The sequence below is a fragment of the Eurypyga helias genome, unplaced genomic scaffold (assembly GCF_000690775.1).
Source record: "Eurypyga helias isolate BGI_N326 unplaced genomic scaffold, ASM69077v1 scaffold31143, whole genome shotgun sequence".
Lineage (NCBI taxonomy): Eukaryota > Metazoa > Chordata > Aves > Eurypygiformes > Eurypygidae > Eurypyga > Eurypyga helias.
Window position 1 is genome coordinate 1,694 of NW_010239755.1, and position 20,469 is coordinate 22,162.

The window sequence follows — 20,469 nt, forward strand, 5'->3', positions numbered from 1 at the left end:
CATAAAGACAACAGAAATGCAAATACATATTTTTTTTTCCTCTCCAGCACTTTAAGAACGAGAGATATCTTGCACAGTCAAAACATTTCATAACCTAGAACATTCTTCTTGCACCAAAGCCAAATACCCAACAACACCCGATATCACCATTTTATTGTTCAGAGAGGTATAAGTATTCATGTAAACCCCCACATTCCTTCTCCACCACTATCTACTGTCACTTGTAAAATAATAAAAAAAAATAATAAAAAAGAGAACACTTCAGGTATTTAGAACGAGCAGCAAAAACCCCAAGCTGTTATGAATCTCAGGTCCCTAAACCACAAATACAGTGGTGTCACCAACCTGCCCAAAAGGCTGAAGTCTTCAATGTTAATATTTTAAACTATTTTGGGGGGGATAAATCTTGGTCTGAATTACTTTTTTGTATGAATCACAAACCAATTAACATTAACCAACGAAAACATATGTTAGCTGGTATATAACCTTTTAAAGTGAGCATCAATGAAAACGTTAGGTACACTCTGAAGTACGCACAGATTACGTTTCCACGAACAGCTGAATTTATAGCACCAGTAGTTCTGCTTTAACATGAGCACTGCTGGAGTCAGTGGTTACCTGGGAAGAAGAAAGGCTTTGACTGACAAACATTCCAGTGAAAGCAAAGCGGTAAAGCATTCGCTACAAATACTGACTAACAGCTGATTTTTTAAGCCAATTATGTATTTCATTAGAGAAATATTCTCTGTGAAAAAATTAAAGTCAAATATTTGGTTTGTACGTAACTGTATCGTTCAGACTCAGTATTAGGGGAGCTTTAAAATTAAGAATTGAGGCCCAAAACCTTGTGTTAAAGAATAAAGCATTGCAGTCCAGTTCAAATCTGAGTGTAAGCAGGACCAATGCAGGATGACTCCTTGTAGGAAACAGTATGAAAGAAAACCAAGTGGGACAAACTGCGACACTTTCAGTGCAAAACTTCAATGGAAGGGGTAAGGTTCATTTTTGTAGCAACCAGTGTAAAGTCCACACTACAACTTCAGCTTCTCTGATCACTCCTCTATTACAAATACAACATGGTAGGTTAATAAGGTGTGAGGTACCACCTTGTATCAACTATTTGTGAAACTATAAATCAGTATTTCCTACCATGTTGCTGAAGTCACTCTTAAAACCATGATGTGGCACCTAGTTCAAATCATTCAGTATTAGGCACTTAAACACAGATTTAACAGCCTAGCATTCAACTCTGAAAATTCTGCCCATTATTTTTTGAATGGAAGGAAATTAAGCAAAACGAATACCAAATCCTCTATTTACCACTGAACAGTATTGGTTTTTTTCCTGCAAAACCTCACAAGTTTATTATACAAGTTAAAAAACTTAATAGATGTAAAACATAAAACATTTCTTTCCCATCTCCTTACAGTGCAGACCAGTTTTCAGACAGCTATGGAGTTTTTATTTAACTACACAAAAGATTTTGAGTCCAAATAAACAAACAAATAGTGTGTGTTAACTTCAGTCATGTGGTCTGAATACACATCTTTGTGCACATATGTGTATCCTTAAAAAACGTGTATAATTATGTTCCTTTTAACAAAATTGGTCTGTTGTAACCTGGGAGATCTACAAGTAAGGGCAATTAAAGACAAAAAAGTTGTTTGTTTTTAAAATGCACAAATATAATTTACTTTAAAACATGACAAAACCCACCCTGTCCGCCCCAAACCCAACAGTGTTTGAATAGAATACAGAACACCATCACTGGGGAAATACTGATATATGTTAGTGCTTGTAGACTCATAAAATTGCAAAACCCATGCTCCAGCTTTGAAGCAAAACATAATTGTCTAGATGTACCATACTCCTCTGGGGGCAACAACCTCTGCAGAAATCTCATGTCTAACTACTGTTTACGCAATGAAATAACACAGTATGCATAACTACAGATGAATATATTCCGGTGTTTTGGTGTTCTCTTGATTTGGTCTTATCTCAAGAGGGCTGCAATAAACAAAATCGAATGTGCAGGAAGCATAGTTTCTCCAGCCCAGGCTTAACCAGACTGAAACAAATCTGGGAAAAAAAAGTTTTGTTCCATAATTAAGAAGGGACATGTGTAACCAAGAGTCTTAACCTATCTGCACGTTTAATTAAAGTGCAAATTATTTCTTCCTACATATACTTCTCAGAATCCCACCAACTCCAGTGCCTTAAGCTCAACCACATTGAGTTAAAATATTGAAACAACGTTGAGCAAATTAAATAGAATTCACACTTCACAGCACTAAAGAAAAGAATGGTACCTTTCTGAAAAAAAAGATTAGTGATACAAATCTAAAGAAAGTAACAGCAATTTATGCTATGACACGAGTCATTTGCATAAAACTCGTATTTTCACTTTCATACAAGAATAATTTTTAAAATTCAAAAGTAGAAAAAAATAGCAAACTCTGTAAACCTTTGCATTTTCTTTATGCAAACCGTTTTTGTGTTGTGAGCCCATGTTAGTTTAGCAAAATTAGTTAAGCAAGAAGTTTGACTGAAAGGGCATTTCAATGGCTACATTAGCTTAGAAGCAATATAGGATCTTCTAGCTCATAGAATGGAATTGAACTAGACTGGCTTTCTCCAGAGTCTGAGTCGTAGGGAGCATCAGGTAGCTCCATAAAGCCGTAAGCCAGCTGTTCGTCTTCTGTATCCGATCGAACATAGCAGGAAGTGTTGGAATACTCCTCGTCCTCCATACTGTTGAAATCCTGGGGGATATACAACATTCCTGGGTAGTTCCTGCTAACTAAGTCACTTGTTGTTTGCAAGGAAGTTTTCCTAAATGCCATCAGGTGCATGTGAGAAAACTTGGAATACTTGAAGCGTTTAAAACCCAAGGACTCGATGGCAATTTTCCAGCTTTTCATCATCATAGCCCGGCGATTCTGATGAGATGAATCTGGAGTTATTACAAGTAATAAGCCATTTAATACCAGAAGTTCATGTGCCTTCTTGCAGCATATCCATCGCTGATAGGGTGATGGAAAGTAAGAAAGGAGGAGTGAGAAAACAACGACATGGAACAGTTCTCCAGGTAGAGAATCAATGGGGTTTTTCAGTTGCTTAAGGAAGGCATCTATAGCATCTTGTGCCAGTTGGAGGGGTTGCTGGATTTGAAGATTTAAGAAGTCACATTTGTATACGCTCTGGTGGAGTAAGAAAAACGGAAAATCACAAAAAAACATCAAGGTTAGTTGAAAGAGCAAATACAAGGCGAACCCATAGAGAAAAAAAAAAAATCAACGATAACCTCTCCATTCCCTTAAGGAAACGTCAAGCAAAAAAATCCTCTTGCTATTAAATCAAGCAATCTAAATAACAATTTAATGCATATTGCTAGCTTTCACAACTGCAAAGCACAATTTCACCTGTGCAGTAATTTACCAGAGATTTGATAGCTGAGAACTGTTAAATAAAAAAAAAAAAAAAAAGAAATTTAGCTCAAATAGAACAAAGTATCAACTATCTCACAAATTATTTAAGAAAAACTTAGATAAGCCTACACTGCTTTTGCTTCTCTGGGGACTGGAAGCCTTTAATAGGTTTATAAAAACCTGAAATCAGTAATTAGAAAACAAATTTGATACCTCTATTTGAAAAGAAAGTAGTAGTTTGGTCACTGGGAAAAAAGTGTCATATGTTACTGGCACAGAAAGAAACAAGCTATGGCAAAGCAATATACATTAGAAGGTTACAGTGCACTAACTGCTTTGCAGCAGTGATTCAGGTCCCCATTTTAAACTTGCTGTGAAGGCGGAGCGTAGCGGTACGCTTTGGGGCAGTTACCACAGTAAGGTAAGGGATAGAAATTCATCTGCTCATCGTTTGTGCGCTCAAGCTGCCAAAGATGGGACATGCCATCGCAATAAAGCATACAGAAGAAGTTCTTCACTTTCTTCACTACAGAGCATTCAAAAAAATAAGACTAATAATATGCTATTCATTACACTTAAGTTTTGACACTATATTAATCAAAACCTGAGATTGATTTCTTTCATAAAAAAGGTGTTTTGATACAAGGTTTTCACATGATAGCAAAAATAATTGTTAATTCCTGGATGTGCAGTGAACCGCAGACACTAAACAGGTAAATGAACATGAAAGCAGACACAAAACATTCTGTGGAGCACATCTGAAAGGTGGCATTAGATCTCTTGCATTTTCATACCATGAAAATATTTGTGTGTGTTCTGTGAAACAATATTGAGAGAAAGGATCACTGGAACTCTACTGTAGAGGTAATTATAAAGCAACAGATATGCACAATTGTTTCCAAGTGGAAGAGAATGTTACTTCTGTTTATATAAAAATCACATTCTATTCCAAGAGCATGCAGAAAATTAGAAAAAGTAATCAGTGTTTAAAAAAAATCTGATTTATTTATCAACAGCTTTAATCTTGGCCTCTAATATGCAGAAATCTAGAACGAGATTTGCATTATGTGGCTATACTCAAGGAATTTTAATTGCAGCCATTATACCTGCAGGGATATATTCTGCTTCCCTGTAATACTTAGAACAGGAAATTAACTGGAGTAATTTCATGATACCATGCTAGTGAGTTTTAAAAGAATCGTAATTGAAGAATAATTTGTTTGAAGAATAATTGTTAAGAGTAACATGCTAACATTTCTTAAAAGCAAGGCTTAAGAAGTTAGGTTACACATGACAGCTGAAAAAACCAATTTAGACTGCAAGTATTTCTGAGTAGTGGAAAAATACTTCTAACACAGTTATGTTAAAGTCATGTTAAAGACAATTTCAGGACTAAAGTATGTTTTGAGTGGAATTTGAAATCTGCAGGCAGTTTTAGGACAAAAATGCTACTGAACTGGAGATTGCACCTAAATTCCAGATATACAAGTCTTGAACAGATGCTGAAGTCCTTCTAGACACTGCAACAGCAGTTGTATTTCAATTCATCCACTGACATTTAAAAGCACACTCCTATTTTTATATTCTAATTTTTTAATTCCACTACCCTTCCAGTCTCTTCTTTTGTTGCGTCTCAGACTGTATTTACTCCAATACAACATCTGCTGCATATTCAGCATGTTTCCCAGCAGTATGAAATTGTATTTGGATTTTCCCAGAGTGGAGATTCTCCATTCATTCCAATTTTGCTGTCTTTTTCTTTTCCATTTGTTTTAATGTAGACAAATTAAACTCCTCTAAGAAAATAACCACTGATAATTGTACTCTGTGATGTCTGTGTTATGAGCAGAATGTTTGAAGGAATGGCCAACAAAACCACTGGGTCAAGAAGCTTGTTCTGCTTCTCCCAGTCTGTTTCCCTCCTAGCTTCTAATCCTGCATGTTTCCCCTCAGCGTACCTTATACCAAGACACTGACAGTGAGAACAATGCCGACCTGAAGAGAATAATAATCTTTTCTTGGTGCAGTTCCCCTCCCCCTCAAAACACAAAACCTTTTAATGGAAATATATTTCCATATTAATCTCTCTGCAGTTCACATTCTCTCCATATAAAGGAGTTTCTAAACATTCTGAAGACATTAGTTCTTTTATTATACAACTAACATTTCAGTTCCTCTCCTAGTTTTTCCACAACTACATCCTTCTTATTTCTCAAATTAGCAGAATTGTTTTATTCAACTACGTATTCTATACCCAAACCATTTCTATATGCAGAAAGTGGATTCATCCACTTTTATTAAAGGAGGAATTATTTAACCCTCTATGCAACATTATTCAAGAAACTGACTTCCTATGAAGCCTCTGTGCTTCAATGTGTTTCAAAAAGTATTGTGGTATCTTACCTAAAAGATACGCTAAATCCGAGGATTTCACCAGTTCTTCTATGTTCAGCTTCTACCACTAAGTTATCAGATAAATTTTTCAGGTCAGAGTACGACATTAACTACCTTAAGAACCCTCTGGCTGTTATTCTGAAACCTTAAATCAGGCCAGGCAACTGCTGGCCTAAGGATAAATTTATTCAGGAGGTTATGGTGCCGATGCAGCGCAACATAGCGTCATCTTGAATACTTCAGGGCTTATTAATTCTGTTTTGGAGACTGGCCTAAGCTTGTTCCAGCAGATGGGTTTGAGCACACACACTGTGCTCCATGTCACTCCAAGAATGCTTGCTAGCTAGGTTTCAAGGTGCCTGGGACACAGAAGTATCCAAGAGAATGAAAGGAAGAGAAGCTGGTGAGCCCAAGACAGGCCTCTCAGTAACTATACTGGTCTGTACAGTAGCACTCCGGGGGGTTCCCACCACCAAGCTATAGTACTAATCATGTCAGATGACAAGAAATCAATTATCTTATCATTGCATTGTAGTGGGAGAGCCTGAGGAACTGGTTAGTACACAGAAATTGCAGCTACCTGACTACTCCCTCTCCTGTTTCCTGGCCTGGATTACTCACATTGTCCATTACACCCACAGAAATAATCTTTCTTGGACTCTTCCAATAATAGTTTTCATCACTCTAAATTTAAACTAATTTTCATGAGAGCAAAAGTAATATACAATATACTACATAGCAAAAAATTAACTATGCATAGCCAAAAATAAATGATTAGATTCATCTCGTGTAGCTTCAGGTGCCTAGGCACCTGCAGTTAGTCCCTAGAGAGCTAGTCAGCGTAGCCCACGCGGTCAGAATGCAACTCACCCCGCCATGGAACAGCAGACATTTAGGTTTCACCAACTGTTTTGAGCAGATCTCCACTGACTGTAGATGGAACTTAGAATCCTGGATGTAGACACCCATGATCACTGTATCTTAGCTGGGAATTTACTTGCTGTGCATTACCATTTTAGATGCCACATTTTACACCCTGTGTCATGCCCAGCAGCCCTATGCAGATGTCCTACAGCCTCTCAAGTGGTGGAAGGCAATCATGTTTGGGCAACTGATGCCTATTCTTCAAATTAGGCAAGATGGAGCCCACACAAAGTTTCTTTGTGTTTTAGATGAAGCTTTGCTTTAAAAAGCAATTTATCAGACTTTTTTTTTTTTTCAAGAATATCTTGCATTACCTCTGAGCAGATATGCAGACATATAAATTAGGTGTTAGTGGACTAAACCTGGTGACCACAACAAAATACCATGCATTTGGCATGTAAACCCCACTGCAGCAAGGAAGAGAACATTACTTTCCAGTTAACTGTGTTACTGTGCTTGTACACTTTTCACCTCTCCACTTCAGAGAGGTTTACCTTAGACCACTGCTTTTAACAGAGCCTGATTTTAAACTATAAGTGGTCCAGAAGCGTACAGTTGAAGGTTTTTCTGTTTTCTGTCAGAAACACATTCCTTTCTGCATCTTTTGATTTTAATCCCACTTTGTCATTTTGCTTGGTTGATATTAGGACTGACAAAAGTTGGGTCAAGAGCAAAAGACAAAACATGATTACAGCACAATTAATGCATTTGAGAACCAAGTTCTACAGAAAATTAAGCAATTTACCCCAAAAGTGCTGCTACATTTGTCCTCAGGAATGCAAAAGTTCAATAATATTTGTAGCAATAAACTGAAAAGCCCCCTTACAGCGCACTTCTGGTTACTAAAACTCCCCAGAAAAACTCTCCAAGTACAGTCACTGATCATTTCTTTCTGCCAGTGAATGCAACGTCTGAGAGGTTCATGCCTGAGCATAAGCCTACTCAGTTTTTATTTATGCCTTTTAAGATGCAAAGACTCATCTGAAATGCCATTAAAAGATAGCTACTAAAATTTTCCAATTTAAGATTCACAACTGCATTATAAAGACCTAACTCCTGGGAAAAAAAAAAAGATTTTAAGACCCCCAGACAACTACACTTTAGAGCTTGTTCATGGGAAAGACTGTAGTAGGAAGGCCACAATTAGTTTTTAAGGCACAAGTATTTAGGATGCATACCTAAGTATTAAACATACTTTTTTTTTTTTACACAGTCATTTTTTAAGCATTCTAAATTATCAGAGAGTCAAATTTATATTAAATTCAGCAAGCATTACATACCTCAACAGCTGGAACAATATCTATGCCAACGGTCAGAAATTCTTCAAACTTCAGAAATGGATTAAAGCAGCTACCAACATCAAGTAATCTGATCTTCCCCAAGGAGTGGAGCAATCTGAGAAGCAGCAAGAATTCAGTTTTATCAAATGTTGTTTTTTGAAGCTGTATTTTGAATTACAATTTCAGTAACTAAGGCAAAGCGTTTCTCACAGAACACCACAGTAGTGACTAATAGAAGTGAATGCCTTATTTGAACACCTAAGAACCAACAAGCTCCATCAGTAAAGCAGATGGTTCTGAAGTGGAAGAGTTTATGTGCAGAGAAGCTGCAACACTATTAACTTCTATACTTGTAGTAAGAAACTAAAGAAACTGAAATAGCAACTTGTGTGTGTCCATTGCTTTGTGTTTCCCACTTACCTTTTTATGGTATTTACTGGTGGTGTAATCACAAACGTCACCAGAGCTAAACTTCAGGAGTTCAAAAGACAAACTGAGAACACTCCATGACCTACCTATTTGCCAGTCCCATTTTAAAGGGCATCTGAAGTGCCATTGTCAAGTGTCATAATTGATTTAATAAAGACAAAAGAACACATAATGGTGTTCCAAAGTAGACAAAAATAACATCTAAAAAAAATCATATTTAGTTATTCCCTGCAAAAAATTTAAAATGTTCTATTTGCTTTAAGTTAGTTAGTATTTTTTAAGATGCTGGAGGTTCACCCCAATTCCATTTTCAGTGGATGCTGTGAAGGAGTTAGAACAGTCTGTGCAGAGCCACAGACTTAAAAACTGGCTGCTTAAGTTGTGGGGGAAATTATTTTAAACATCTAAATGAATTGAAGCATTCCTTAAAAAATTCTTGGGGGAAAAAAAAAGTCTATTCCATGCCATACAATCAGTTTTGGTTTGGAATATCCAAGTGTTTTTTTTTAATGAGAAATAGTAAAAAAAATAGCCATCTGGTTTAGGAAACAGTCCTAATCAGAGTAATTCTTAAGTACTCAAAAATGAAGATTTATCCCATAAAAATTCTGGGAAACATTTTAGTAAGCCAAAAATCTATCTCCTTATCTGCCACTGAGTGATGAGCCTCCTATTTCAAGGTGGAATTATAGATTAGAAGGCAAATAACTATGCTACCACCAAGCAACAAAAAATGGAGGGGACACAGATTAACTTGAGAAATCATGACTTACTGCTTGGACTGACATAAAGAAGTTGGCAGACTGCTGAGGACACTTAAGTGCTTCAGTTCTGGAATGCTGTAGAGATGCACACATACCCTTTCCATCATGGAAAATGAAAATAAAACCCCACTGAATAACTGGCCCATCATCATCTCACCAGATTCCAAACCTTCCTGTGGTAAAAAAACTGGAGGAGTGGGAGATCAGAATGCAAATAGACTGAACAAACGAAGAGAGGACATTCTTGTTACTGTCTGGTAGAATCCTCCATAATAGCACAGCAGAAAATATGCTGGAGGCTGACAGGTGAAATTTGCCTTTTCTTGGGAAGCTCTGACATCATCTGTGACCAACTGTAAAACCAACCTGAAATGCCTTTATGAAGATAAAGGCATCATTGCTCTTTAAGTTAAATATACAATTTAAGAAAGAAAAAAAGATTGCAACTTGTGAGGACAGCGACTGCTGCCTTGCCTCTGAAAGCATTATCTTCCAAAGGATAGCCTTCTTGACCAGTGCCTAAAGGAACATGTGTGGTCTCCAAGTCTGCAACCACAGGCATTTTCTTCATGACTAAGGCAGTTACCAGTATATACAATTCAGCGTCAGTCAAGATCAATTCATCTGTACAGAAGTACTGGCAGTCAGCTGTCTTGTCAGCATTTAAAGGTTTTGCCTGGCCCTGGCACTTAGTCTAACCTGATAACGCTGTCCCTCTTGAAAGAATTAGATTTTGAATGCTGCACTCAGCTATCACTAATATCAAGGACTCAGATGTTGAATACATCCTACAAAGATGCTGTTCTTTATTTTCCTTACATTCTGAATTTGGAGGCCCCTGCTGTTTACTCTTTTGTTGCAATTGTACCAAACCAGTAAATGCTGGAGTTAAATAATTTTGTCCAAGTCCACTAGTACAGATTTTACATCCACCTGTTCTTTAAAACACAACGTATCAAAAAAAAACAAACCACCAAACCCACACAGCACCACTAGCACTCAACAGTTTGAGCTCTTTCTATTTGATCATTTACAGGGCTGCATCTAAAAATTCTCATCATTATTTATAAGATCTCAGAAAATCCAAAACTCCAGTAATAGAGGCAAACAAACACGAACTCATAGCTTTCATAGGGAATTCATAGGGAGGAGAACGATAACTTTCAAGCAAGCAAATGTTTTTTGCTTCAAGTTTCTGTAGCTAATTGGCATCTCCCAAATATCATTTGTCATTTTTCTGGGAAAGATTCAGCCCTAGAGAGATGGATAACTGCAACAACTTTCAGAAACAAATCTGCAGGGCCAATGGAGTGCAACAAAGCCATGGTTGTACTCAGAGCAACAACAAAGCAGGAAGGAACACCACAGAAAAAAATATCTTTAAGCAGCAATAAAGAGATCTGGGGTCTCTGTGCTCCTCCTAAACTCCCAGTGATCTACCACAGAGAGAATGCTGGAGAAGCAAGAGAAGATTTCTTGTTGCATTTGGCAGGATAATAACAACGCCAAGTTTAAGGACTTTGCTTCTACATGCAATAGAAGATACCCAGGGGTTACTTCTGTCAAATACCAGCATCACCAGTGCAAACAGTGCAACACTTCCCTTGGAGTTAAAACCACACACATCACCAGACTACCTTGCAAGTCAGTCAGCACTGCAAGAGATTTCAGAGTGAAGGTGACAGCAAAAATTTCTTCCTAGCTCGGATGCCAATCACAGCATAATTGGTACAACAGGAATCTGAATACTGCAGAGGGACCATTCAGATCCTAGTGGCCATAAATCAGACATGGGCTGAAGTTATGTAGTGTCTTTTTTCCACATAAGGCTGGTATGGGATTTCTCAGTCCAGCATGTCTCCTTGTCTAGCAAATGGTGACACTAATGGCAGATTCTTTTCCATTCAAACACAAAAATGTATGTCTATATGTACACTTGCATTCTATGTAAGAGTCCAATAGTAACAGCAAAAGAAGATACGTGAGAGACCACAGGAAACACAGCAAGAGGGAATGCGACTATAGCGCAGAGAAAGCATCCCATAAAGAGTGACACCCTGATAATCACCCTTCAATCCCTGTTTCCTAATGATTTTAAGTCAAGGCAACATGAAAATCAAGGGAAGTACTTTGCCACCGTAGGTAAACTCCATGCACATCTTGGATCCACAGTTCTCCAATGCATTATTGCACAGGTAGAAAAACAAAACAAATAATAAAGGTCAGGAACTGGTAGAGGAGTGTATATAACCTGGGAAATTAGTGTATTTTAAACATATCCCACACTTATTTCTCTCAAGATCTCTATTAAATGGACTGCAGCTCTTGATTATTAACTGCCTTAAAAATGTACCTATTGCACAACTAGGTGCTGTACAGGTAAGTGACATTTTCTCTTGGAAGTAGGTAGAAATAGAGCAGTTATGAAACCATAAAGAAAGTCACTTTATCTCTCCAAGTCATCACTTCAAGTGCCGATCTCCTAGTTTACAGTTTTCATTTACGCTATTATTTATCAAGGATGGGAGAGGAAAAAAATTCAGCAGCTGTATGCTGGTGTCAGAAGAGCAGAACAAAGCTATACATCTGGTTCTGAGGGGCAACACTGGTATGCCTCAAATCTTTCATAACATCCATGCATAAAGATACCCAATGGGAAGGTTCAGTTTGCTGAGATACATATGAAAGAAGGAGTGATAGGCTGTACCTTGAGACATTCAAACCAGCACCTAAGAAGAACCCATACCAAAAAATGGGTAACTTTTGCCATTAAGATAAAAAAACCACTCCTTAATTTGGTGGAAAAAGAGGAGAGACAATACTCATGAAGAGAACAAAGAGGGAACTGATTTATTGAAGGGAGGAGCTGTTAAACAGCAGGTAACAGCTGCTTTTATCTTGCAAGACTGAGCCACTCCGATGTCCAGTTTCACAATTGTAATGTTAGAGACATAAGAACTCATTCTGGGATGGAAGGAAGTATTGTGGACAATACATTACTTTTTAAATAGATGAAAGATGAAAAAAAAAGGACTGGTCACATTAGTCATTTCTGTGAGACTCACCAATTTTAAGAGGTGAGCAACATGAGCAACTGGAAATGGGTTCAAAGCAGCTGAGTGACCTCCTGAGTTGCAGTAAACTCTGCACTTCTGGTTCCTGTGATGTTTCCTACCATCACCTTTCAGAGCTGGCTGAGTGACTCCTACTTCTCTCCACATCTCCTAGTGTTTTTCACTCCCTGTGGAACCTTTTATTCCTGAACTAGCTGTGCTGCTGGCCATGCAAAGTACAGTCTCTCTACAATGGCTTGCCAGGAAAGGTGAGCTCAGAAAGAGCTCCTACACAAGCAATCTGGTTTTAGTACTGCTGAAGAGGATTATTTATGGGAAGCACAAAATTGTCTTTAAACTTACCAGAGTAAAACAGAAAGTCACAGGCTTAGCCATACCTATAGACAACTCAATACTTTAATTGATCAGTGTAGACATGGCAGTAAAGCATTTCAGGAGAAAAGTATGCTTTGTGTAGCACACAATCCATTTTCATTCTGATAAACTCTTATTTTCTTCTATAAGGCACAGAGGAAAAAACTGAATTCTGATGTCTCTGGGCAGTAACTTGGAACAGCTATGCCTTGTTGCTTTAAGGTCTGTACAGCTACTAAAAACCTTACTACCATTTGTTGCTTACTCAGGTAAATATTATGAATCTTGCCTTTGCCAGTTATGTCTTTATGGATGTATGTATTTTTGAAGTTTTGAGAATGAAGATAAAAATCATCATTGCTCACTATATTAACAAATACTTTTAAAGCTATGAAATAAAAACTTCTCTATTAACTAGTTTCTATACAGACTAGTCAGAACAAAAGGTAAGGCTACAGACTACTGGCAGCAAGAAGACAGTGATGGGAAGTTAGCTCTGCAACAGCCATTATAAACCCTGTACAAAGTATGAAGACAGAGCACATGCAAAGTCAGAGCTAATGCTTTATCATGACAAGGCCTCCCCCCAGAAGACAAGTCAACTTTTAAGTAGGGTATGATCATCAAACCTACTGATTTAAACAAGTACCAACAAATTGCTGTTTATAGTTACGCTCAAATTATGTGTTAACAAATGCCAGAACTATTGGGATATTGTAAGATGCTAGTGTCTCCTCAGCCCTTTGTGCAAGAGTGTCTGGCAGATCTCATTAAAAACGCATACTCATTTTGAGGCTGACTCAGCAAAATGAGCACTAAAAGGAGGAGTCTGTGGGGGAAGTCAGCTTATGAGAAGTCAGTATGTTTTGGAAGCATCTGTTTGTCTTGTCATAATAGGACAACAGCGAGGAAAATGTTTTGATTTTGCATGTAACTACTCAACTCCACATGCATCTGGGATCTTTGTGCCATTAGCAAGTTACTTTACAAACATGAGAAACCACAGAAGATGCTAACTCCTACAGACAGACATATCTGCTAACAACATTAGTAACATGCTTGTTCCTTCCCTAATACTATATCCAACTTTAAGTGCTGGTCACAGCAGACATGCTACGATAATGAGAAAAATCTCTTCACAGAAGAAAAAAACCCACTATTGCAGACAGTTGTAGGAACTGGTCTATAAAGAATATGAAGCAAGTCATAAGTGTAACATTTCATGATAATAAGCTCATGCATTCATTATTCCATTACACTTGCAAAATATTAAATTCTTTCCATCACACACGGAATAGCCACAAACATGACCCATGTTATTCAGGAAAAAAAGGAGGGTGGGACTGTAACTGAAATAAAGCTACTCCTGAACGCCAAAAATAAAATTCTTACGTGAAGGTCAAAAACAAAATTAAAACTGTTGTTAGAAAAATACCTCAAGGATATTACAAGTTCTGCAGAGCCAGTCATCAGAAAGCTAGCACATTTAAAATTAAGGGTTATAATTCAAAATTGCTTTTGAAGTGTATAATTGGAATCAAGAGTTTCTCTGCAATTATTTATGAAGAGAAAGTTTTAAGTACTCTGATATTTACATTTGGCACTTAGTACTTACATAAGCAATTGACTTTTCAACAATGCTGAACAGCCATTAGATTTTAACTTAATTAACGTCTCCCTTATTTCACCTCAAGGTTTAATATAAAATGCACTGCACACCAATAACATACAAAAGTGAAATTGCTCTAACACTTAAACGAAGTTGTCATTCTCAAGTAATTCTTTTATGGCATCCACCCACGAAAATATACTACAGTGTAAGTACTTCTTGAAACATGTATATGTTCACAAGAAAATGCCCTTTCTTAACTATTAAAAATACATCAGACTGTTCTAATATGTTATGAGGAAAAAACATCCAGGTAAGTCTTACCACACACAAAAGGGGGAAATAAAAGTCTGGAAAAAAGTAAACAAGTAGAACTTACTCTTCTGTTACAGTTTCATGATTTGTCAAGCCAAAGTTTGGCAAGGGATCTTCAATCTTGGGAGCCTGGGGAGCAGTTAAAGCTGGAGTGGTCTTGGAAGCAAGAAGTGCTCTCTTTTCATCTTTCTCAAGTGCTTTCCTTTTCCCACCGTTCTGAAAATATTCTCTGCATACACTGAAAAGACAAAAAGAAAAATTCCTCAGAAAAACAGAATGCTATTTTTGGTCATTACTACAGATAAGATACAAGACAGAGGTTTAAGAGATACAAGTGCTTTTAAACAAATTTGTGTTTTACTGCAAGTTTGGTAAACCGGCGTTAGGAAGGATGAGATCCACACTAAGACAAACTTGAATTCTAGTGGTGTTTTATTTCCAAAAATTAGGCCAGAAGTCACAGTTGAGTAAACAGATTCAAAACAGTTTTCTCTGGATAGACTTTCAGGCAAGACAGCAGAAGTCTTGTCCTAACACCACCAGAGGGTAAACTTCAGCCATCACCTGAGCATCCCAGTTCTCCACTACGGTGCAGAGTTATTAACTAGCTCCCCATAAAAACGCTGGGTTTTTTGAAACATTTGTGTCTTGCAAGGCACGTAACGTGGGGGAAAAGAAACGTAATCCAGGCTTATGGGCCCATTTACATATATTAGCTTTTAATTTTAATTGAGTTTGCCTGGAGTGGTGGTTTTTTTTTTTTTTTTTGAAGTAACAGATACCTGCAGTAACTGTATTATTGTGGAAGACTTATTTTAGCTTTCAATTTTTCCCATACCTAATTATTTTGCTAATAGGAACCAGAACAAAATAATCTGGTCCTACTTGAACCAAAACAGTAACCAGTTTAAAGGAATTAATATTATCAAAAAAGTTAAATTGCTCCTGCATACTTCAACCAGTAGTTAGCATTAGTGTATGAGAAGCAAGCATTATGTCTGAGAATAACTGAATTTTGCCTACAAAGGAGAATTAGAATTGGAAACAATTTGTTGCTGTGAAATTAAAAAGCCTGACTCACCCTGCACAAAGCAGTATTTTTAATTAGATGTGCCAGCCAAGTATTTGCACGGAAAGTTTAACAGAAATAGTACTTGTTTGAATGATGTTTTCATAACAACCCATTTTTATGATGTTTTCTTGTAACTCACTCAATTTTCCTCTAACAAAGCTGCAGACGTTTGAAGGAAACACTCCAGAAAAACTAAGTTCAAGTGTAGTTTAATAGCACCTTATACAATACAGGATTAAGATGACATAGTATTTTACATCACAGATTCAGGAAAGGACATGGTGGTATAATTTTGCATTTAAATCTCAGAGATGAGGACTTGGAACACAAAGGCCTCATCTAAGCATTGGTGATATTATAGGCACCAGATATATCCAGCCTCTCCACAACATAAGATGTGAAGGGAAAAAAAAAAAAAAGTAATTGAAGTTTAGCTTCTTGAAGGGAAACATACACAAACAGAAGTTGCTTTACTCCAGGCTGGTAGAAAATGACCCTCATGAACCAGTAAATGTACAATTACCGTAGCACATCATGTCCAGGTTACTAATTCTTGCTGTAAGGGGGAAAAAATAAGTTATTCTGGACACAATTCTGTGCTGACATACTTGTAGGACCTTAAGATCAAAACTGACCTGCATCTAACAAACCCAAAGCACAAGCAAGTTTTACTTGCTCAAGCAGGCCCTAGGCATTCTTGCACTGAACATAAAGTCTAAAATGCAGACAGTAACCTTAAAGCAGAGAAAACAGCTATATGAAAAAAGCTCAGTAAAAATTTTATTTATAATCAGCAAGTTACAATTCCTCAGTAAGTAAAGCTATTTTCAGACCAAAGAGAAGCTAGGTGGAATAAAGAAACAAAATCCACATCTTAGCAGCATGGAGCAAGATCACATGCAGAAGCATGAATAGCAGCCTAGACCAAAATATTCCTAGATTGTGAAACCATACCAACTCCATCCATTAGAGACTGCAAGTATGGAAAGACAACAATTCTAAAATTAACAAAGTTAAAGTAGAAGGATCCAGTCATTTAACTTAGCAGGAAAGAGATTAAAAACATCAGCAAAGAAGAGAGAACTCTGGGAAAACACTTGAATTACTGCTGGTAAACTAACAAAAGTTGTATTTTACACTATATTGTATTATTTCTTTATAAGCATATGATGAATTTAGAACTAATCAGTCCTGTGTGTCATGTAGTCAAAGAAACAAAACTCAAAAAAATATGGTTTTCCTCACTGTTCATCAGCTACCTTAGTACTTTGTTATTAGCATCTTGCAGTCTCTATTTTTATTCTAAGTCTTTTTTCTCCTTATATCTCTTAAAACATCCAGAATCAACAGCAGCCTAAATAGTGTTGCTTTAAACAGTGTTGCACTGCCATTGACACTGACATGTCCAGTCAGAACACATCAAAAAGTTCACAACCTTGGGAGATTGTATTGGTTTTTCTCCTCAACTACTGATGTTATCAACCTTTTAACTCCCTAGAAGCTATTACGTTGCCCAGCTTAACACTTAATGAGCTGTTGCACAGGAGTCATATCTCCTAAGTCATGTCTGCACATAAGACACTATCAAAGTCAACCACAAGGAGAAGCATCTTCTCCTGGGCTTTTGCTGGTGGACAGAGGGGCCAGACCCACAAGATGTCCCAAGACTAGGTAAATTTCTTCACATTCAGATCCTAGTCTGCATACCTGTGCAGTACCACAAGCAAGGAAAAAAAACCCCAAACAACCCACAAAACAAAACCACCAAAAATCCATCCATCAAAAAAAAAAAAAAAAACAAAAAAAACCCAACCAAAAAAAACCCCAAACAACCCAACAAAAAACAACACACAACCAACCCAGGCAACACTGCACTTCATAACCACTAAGGGTTATCACCATTTTCCACCCTTCTGAAGCTACAATAATTTGGGCAGGATTCCTACATCCTGCCCTTTTGACTCCCATGGCCTCAGAGATGCTGTCTGTTTACTCCCCTGCCCATGTACCTCCCACCTACAGTACAGTGAGGTACATGGGCAGTCACTGCACAGTAGCTACCCAGAGGTAAGGCACTCGGTAGTTTACCCCATGGTAACTTCTTGATGCAGCCACATGTTTAACTTCACAGACATTAAAAGCCATCATTGATCACACTCTGGAGTATGCAGCTGTGTAAGACTACATTTAACAACCGTCTCAACTAATGAACAGAACAACCCTTAATTATCTACAAAGAGAAATAAAATTAAGGAATCTATTTTATAATTCTGAGAACTGACATAGCTTCATCTTTAACTGGCATTTGAGCTTTCAGTCTTTGATGATACAATATTAACTCCACAATTAACATACTTGCTTGTGAAGAATTGTGCAATGGAAATGTTACCTAAGCTAACACTTGCTACAGTTTACACAGCTGAAAAATAAACTGTCCAGTTCATGTCTTGGCTTTAACAAAATTTTTAAAAAATCATGTGGGTATTTCTTCAGTGAAACTTGTTCTGCCGTTTGGGCTGGACAGGTATAGGAAGTTTCGATAAAAGCCAATATAAGCACATATTCATTTGTTAATACTCTCCAGCAATGAAAGAGTGGCTTCAGGTCAAGCACATTGACCAAACCCAAGGGTTTCCGTAAAATATATTAAAAAAAAAAAAAAGAGGAGGAAGGAATTGCCAAAGAAACACCATATGAAATTTAAAAGCCATGAAAGAATCAGTACTTAGTTCTTGTCAAGTAATAAGGAACTACTAAATTAAAGTTGGTGTGGTTGGCTCTTATCATGGCAAAAAGTGGTTTCTGATAGCTGTTATCAGAACTCAGGGGTTTCAAGCAGCCAGTTTTACAGGCTAAGAACTGACACGGTGTATCTCTTGTCTCCTGCTTGATAATGAGGAAGAGGTAAGCCTGACTTATGTTCCTTACAATATTTACTAACCAAAACCTAATACTGAAGATGAAGCTCAGTGAGGGTACACAGAAACAACATGCTTCCTTTTCAGAGCTGAAGGAAAGTCTGGACTTCTCATCAACATTTCTGACTGCAAAAGGTTTCTCCCCTCCTCCCACACACTGAGGAATAAGTTTGTTAGTGTCAACTGACAGAACTGCTGGCCTGAAAAAAAGTGCAAACTCTTCTACAGGTTTAACCCACCCACCTCCACCAAAATAAATCAAGGAAGAGAGAATTTTCTATTTCCCTAGTACACATGAATCAAACCTAGAAGAGCAGAAAAGTTTCCCTTAGACTGGAAAATATTTTGCTGTTGTCACGCACAACTAGCTTTAGGTTAAGGAAATCCTGTACTCGGCATAAGAGAGCACTAGGTTTCTCAACCTAAAGTATTATAATTATGATAGTAAAATATTGTATTTTGTTAAACTTCAAGTTGAGAAACTTGCATACAACATTTTTCCATTTTATTTTTCATACTTGGCCTCAGTTCTAGGGTTTTGAGACACTTTTCTTTTGAGAAACACAATTAAGTCTCTAATCAGATGTTGTGTCCTCCCCTCTACCCTAAGCCAGCTTCTGGAAGCAATATCCTTCATTACTGGAGGATACCAAGAACTTGAAAATAGCCAGAAGTTATCATGTGATCACTGCTCTAATTAGCTCTAGTGTTCAAACAGAGTAGTTTTCTCAGAACATATTATTTAAAAGCAAAAATGAAGACTGTCATACAAACATGAACAACAAACACCGTCCTTCCTCTTTTAAATGGTTTCCCTCCTCCTGTTCACACCACCTCCTTCTTGACTCCATTCTCCTGAAAGTGAATTGTTCGACTAACTGCATTCATCAAGAAAAGCTGCAAAACAGTGTTGAAAGGACTTCAAATATTCATTCAGTCTTCTAGACCCAAACAAGATCAGCTTTCCAGTTCTAAGAGAGACCTGTTATTCTCAAAGATCCTGTAAGAGATCACTTAGCCTTCTCCTGACTAGACAGCTCCAGCCAGTTTCTAGAAAACAAAAAACCACAGGGCTTTTGTGGAAAAAAATTAGAAGATTTTTGGATAATTTCTTTATCCTTCTTGGACTTGAGCTGCTGTTTGGTTGGTTTGGTGTTTTTTTTTTTTTTTTCAAATGCAGTGGCCAAGGTGATGTTTTGGCCAAGAGCAATGATAAATAAAGTCAGAGTAATACTTTACATATCTTGTGGACAATCTGATTAACACACTCCAGTATGATATTTGCCTTTATTGCAAAAGCATCCCATGACTGTTTCATATTCAGCCTGTGGCATGCTTGCAGAATCCAAATGCTTTTAGAAAAGGCTGACACAACCAATTACTCCCTAGCCTGTATTTGCATAGCTGATAATGTTTGATATAGTTAACAACACTGCTAATTTTAATCCTGTTCTCAGAGTGACAATTCTTTTGTCTGATCTCATTTGCAAATTTAATAAATAGACTTTATTCTAGCAGATTGCTAATGAAAATATTGATTAGTAATGGATGCAGGGACAGACACTGACAGAGGCCTTCGTGGTAAATCGGGGTTTTAAGATAAAACTTCTAACATCTATTCTCTGCAGGGTGTTCCAAACAGTTCTGCATTCACCTGACAGTAACTTCATCAAGTCCATATATCTTCAGTTTGCTCATGAAACAGTCAAAAGACTTTTTTTTAAAAAAATGCAGGTGTAGGTAGTGCTTCGTCATGACAGCCATTCTTAGCTGGAATTGCAGATTTCAGGTTTTGTTATTTAAAAAAAAAAAAAAGCCAAGTCAACACAAGTCTTCACACTGCAAAAGCAACGGAAAGAAGCAAACCTGCTGGTCTTGCTTATTTTGTTCTAACAAACCAGAACAGGC

At 37.3% G+C, this 20,469-nt stretch overlaps 1 protein-coding gene across 1 annotated transcript; it reads right to left on the bottom strand.

The window, feature by feature from the left end:
• Window positions 1–1,959: 1,959 nt before the first annotated feature.
• Window positions 1,960–14,817, bottom strand: LOC104504630 (chromosome unknown open reading frame, human C7orf60; the record flags this gene model as incomplete). The annotated part of the gene is made up of 3 exons (XM_010148264.1): window positions 1,960–3,200; window positions 8,027–8,141; window positions 14,636–14,817. Coding segments are annotated over 3 exons (927 nt in total), but the record flags the coding sequence as incomplete, so codon positions are not given.
• Between the last annotated feature and the right edge of the window lie 5,652 nt (window positions 14,818–20,469).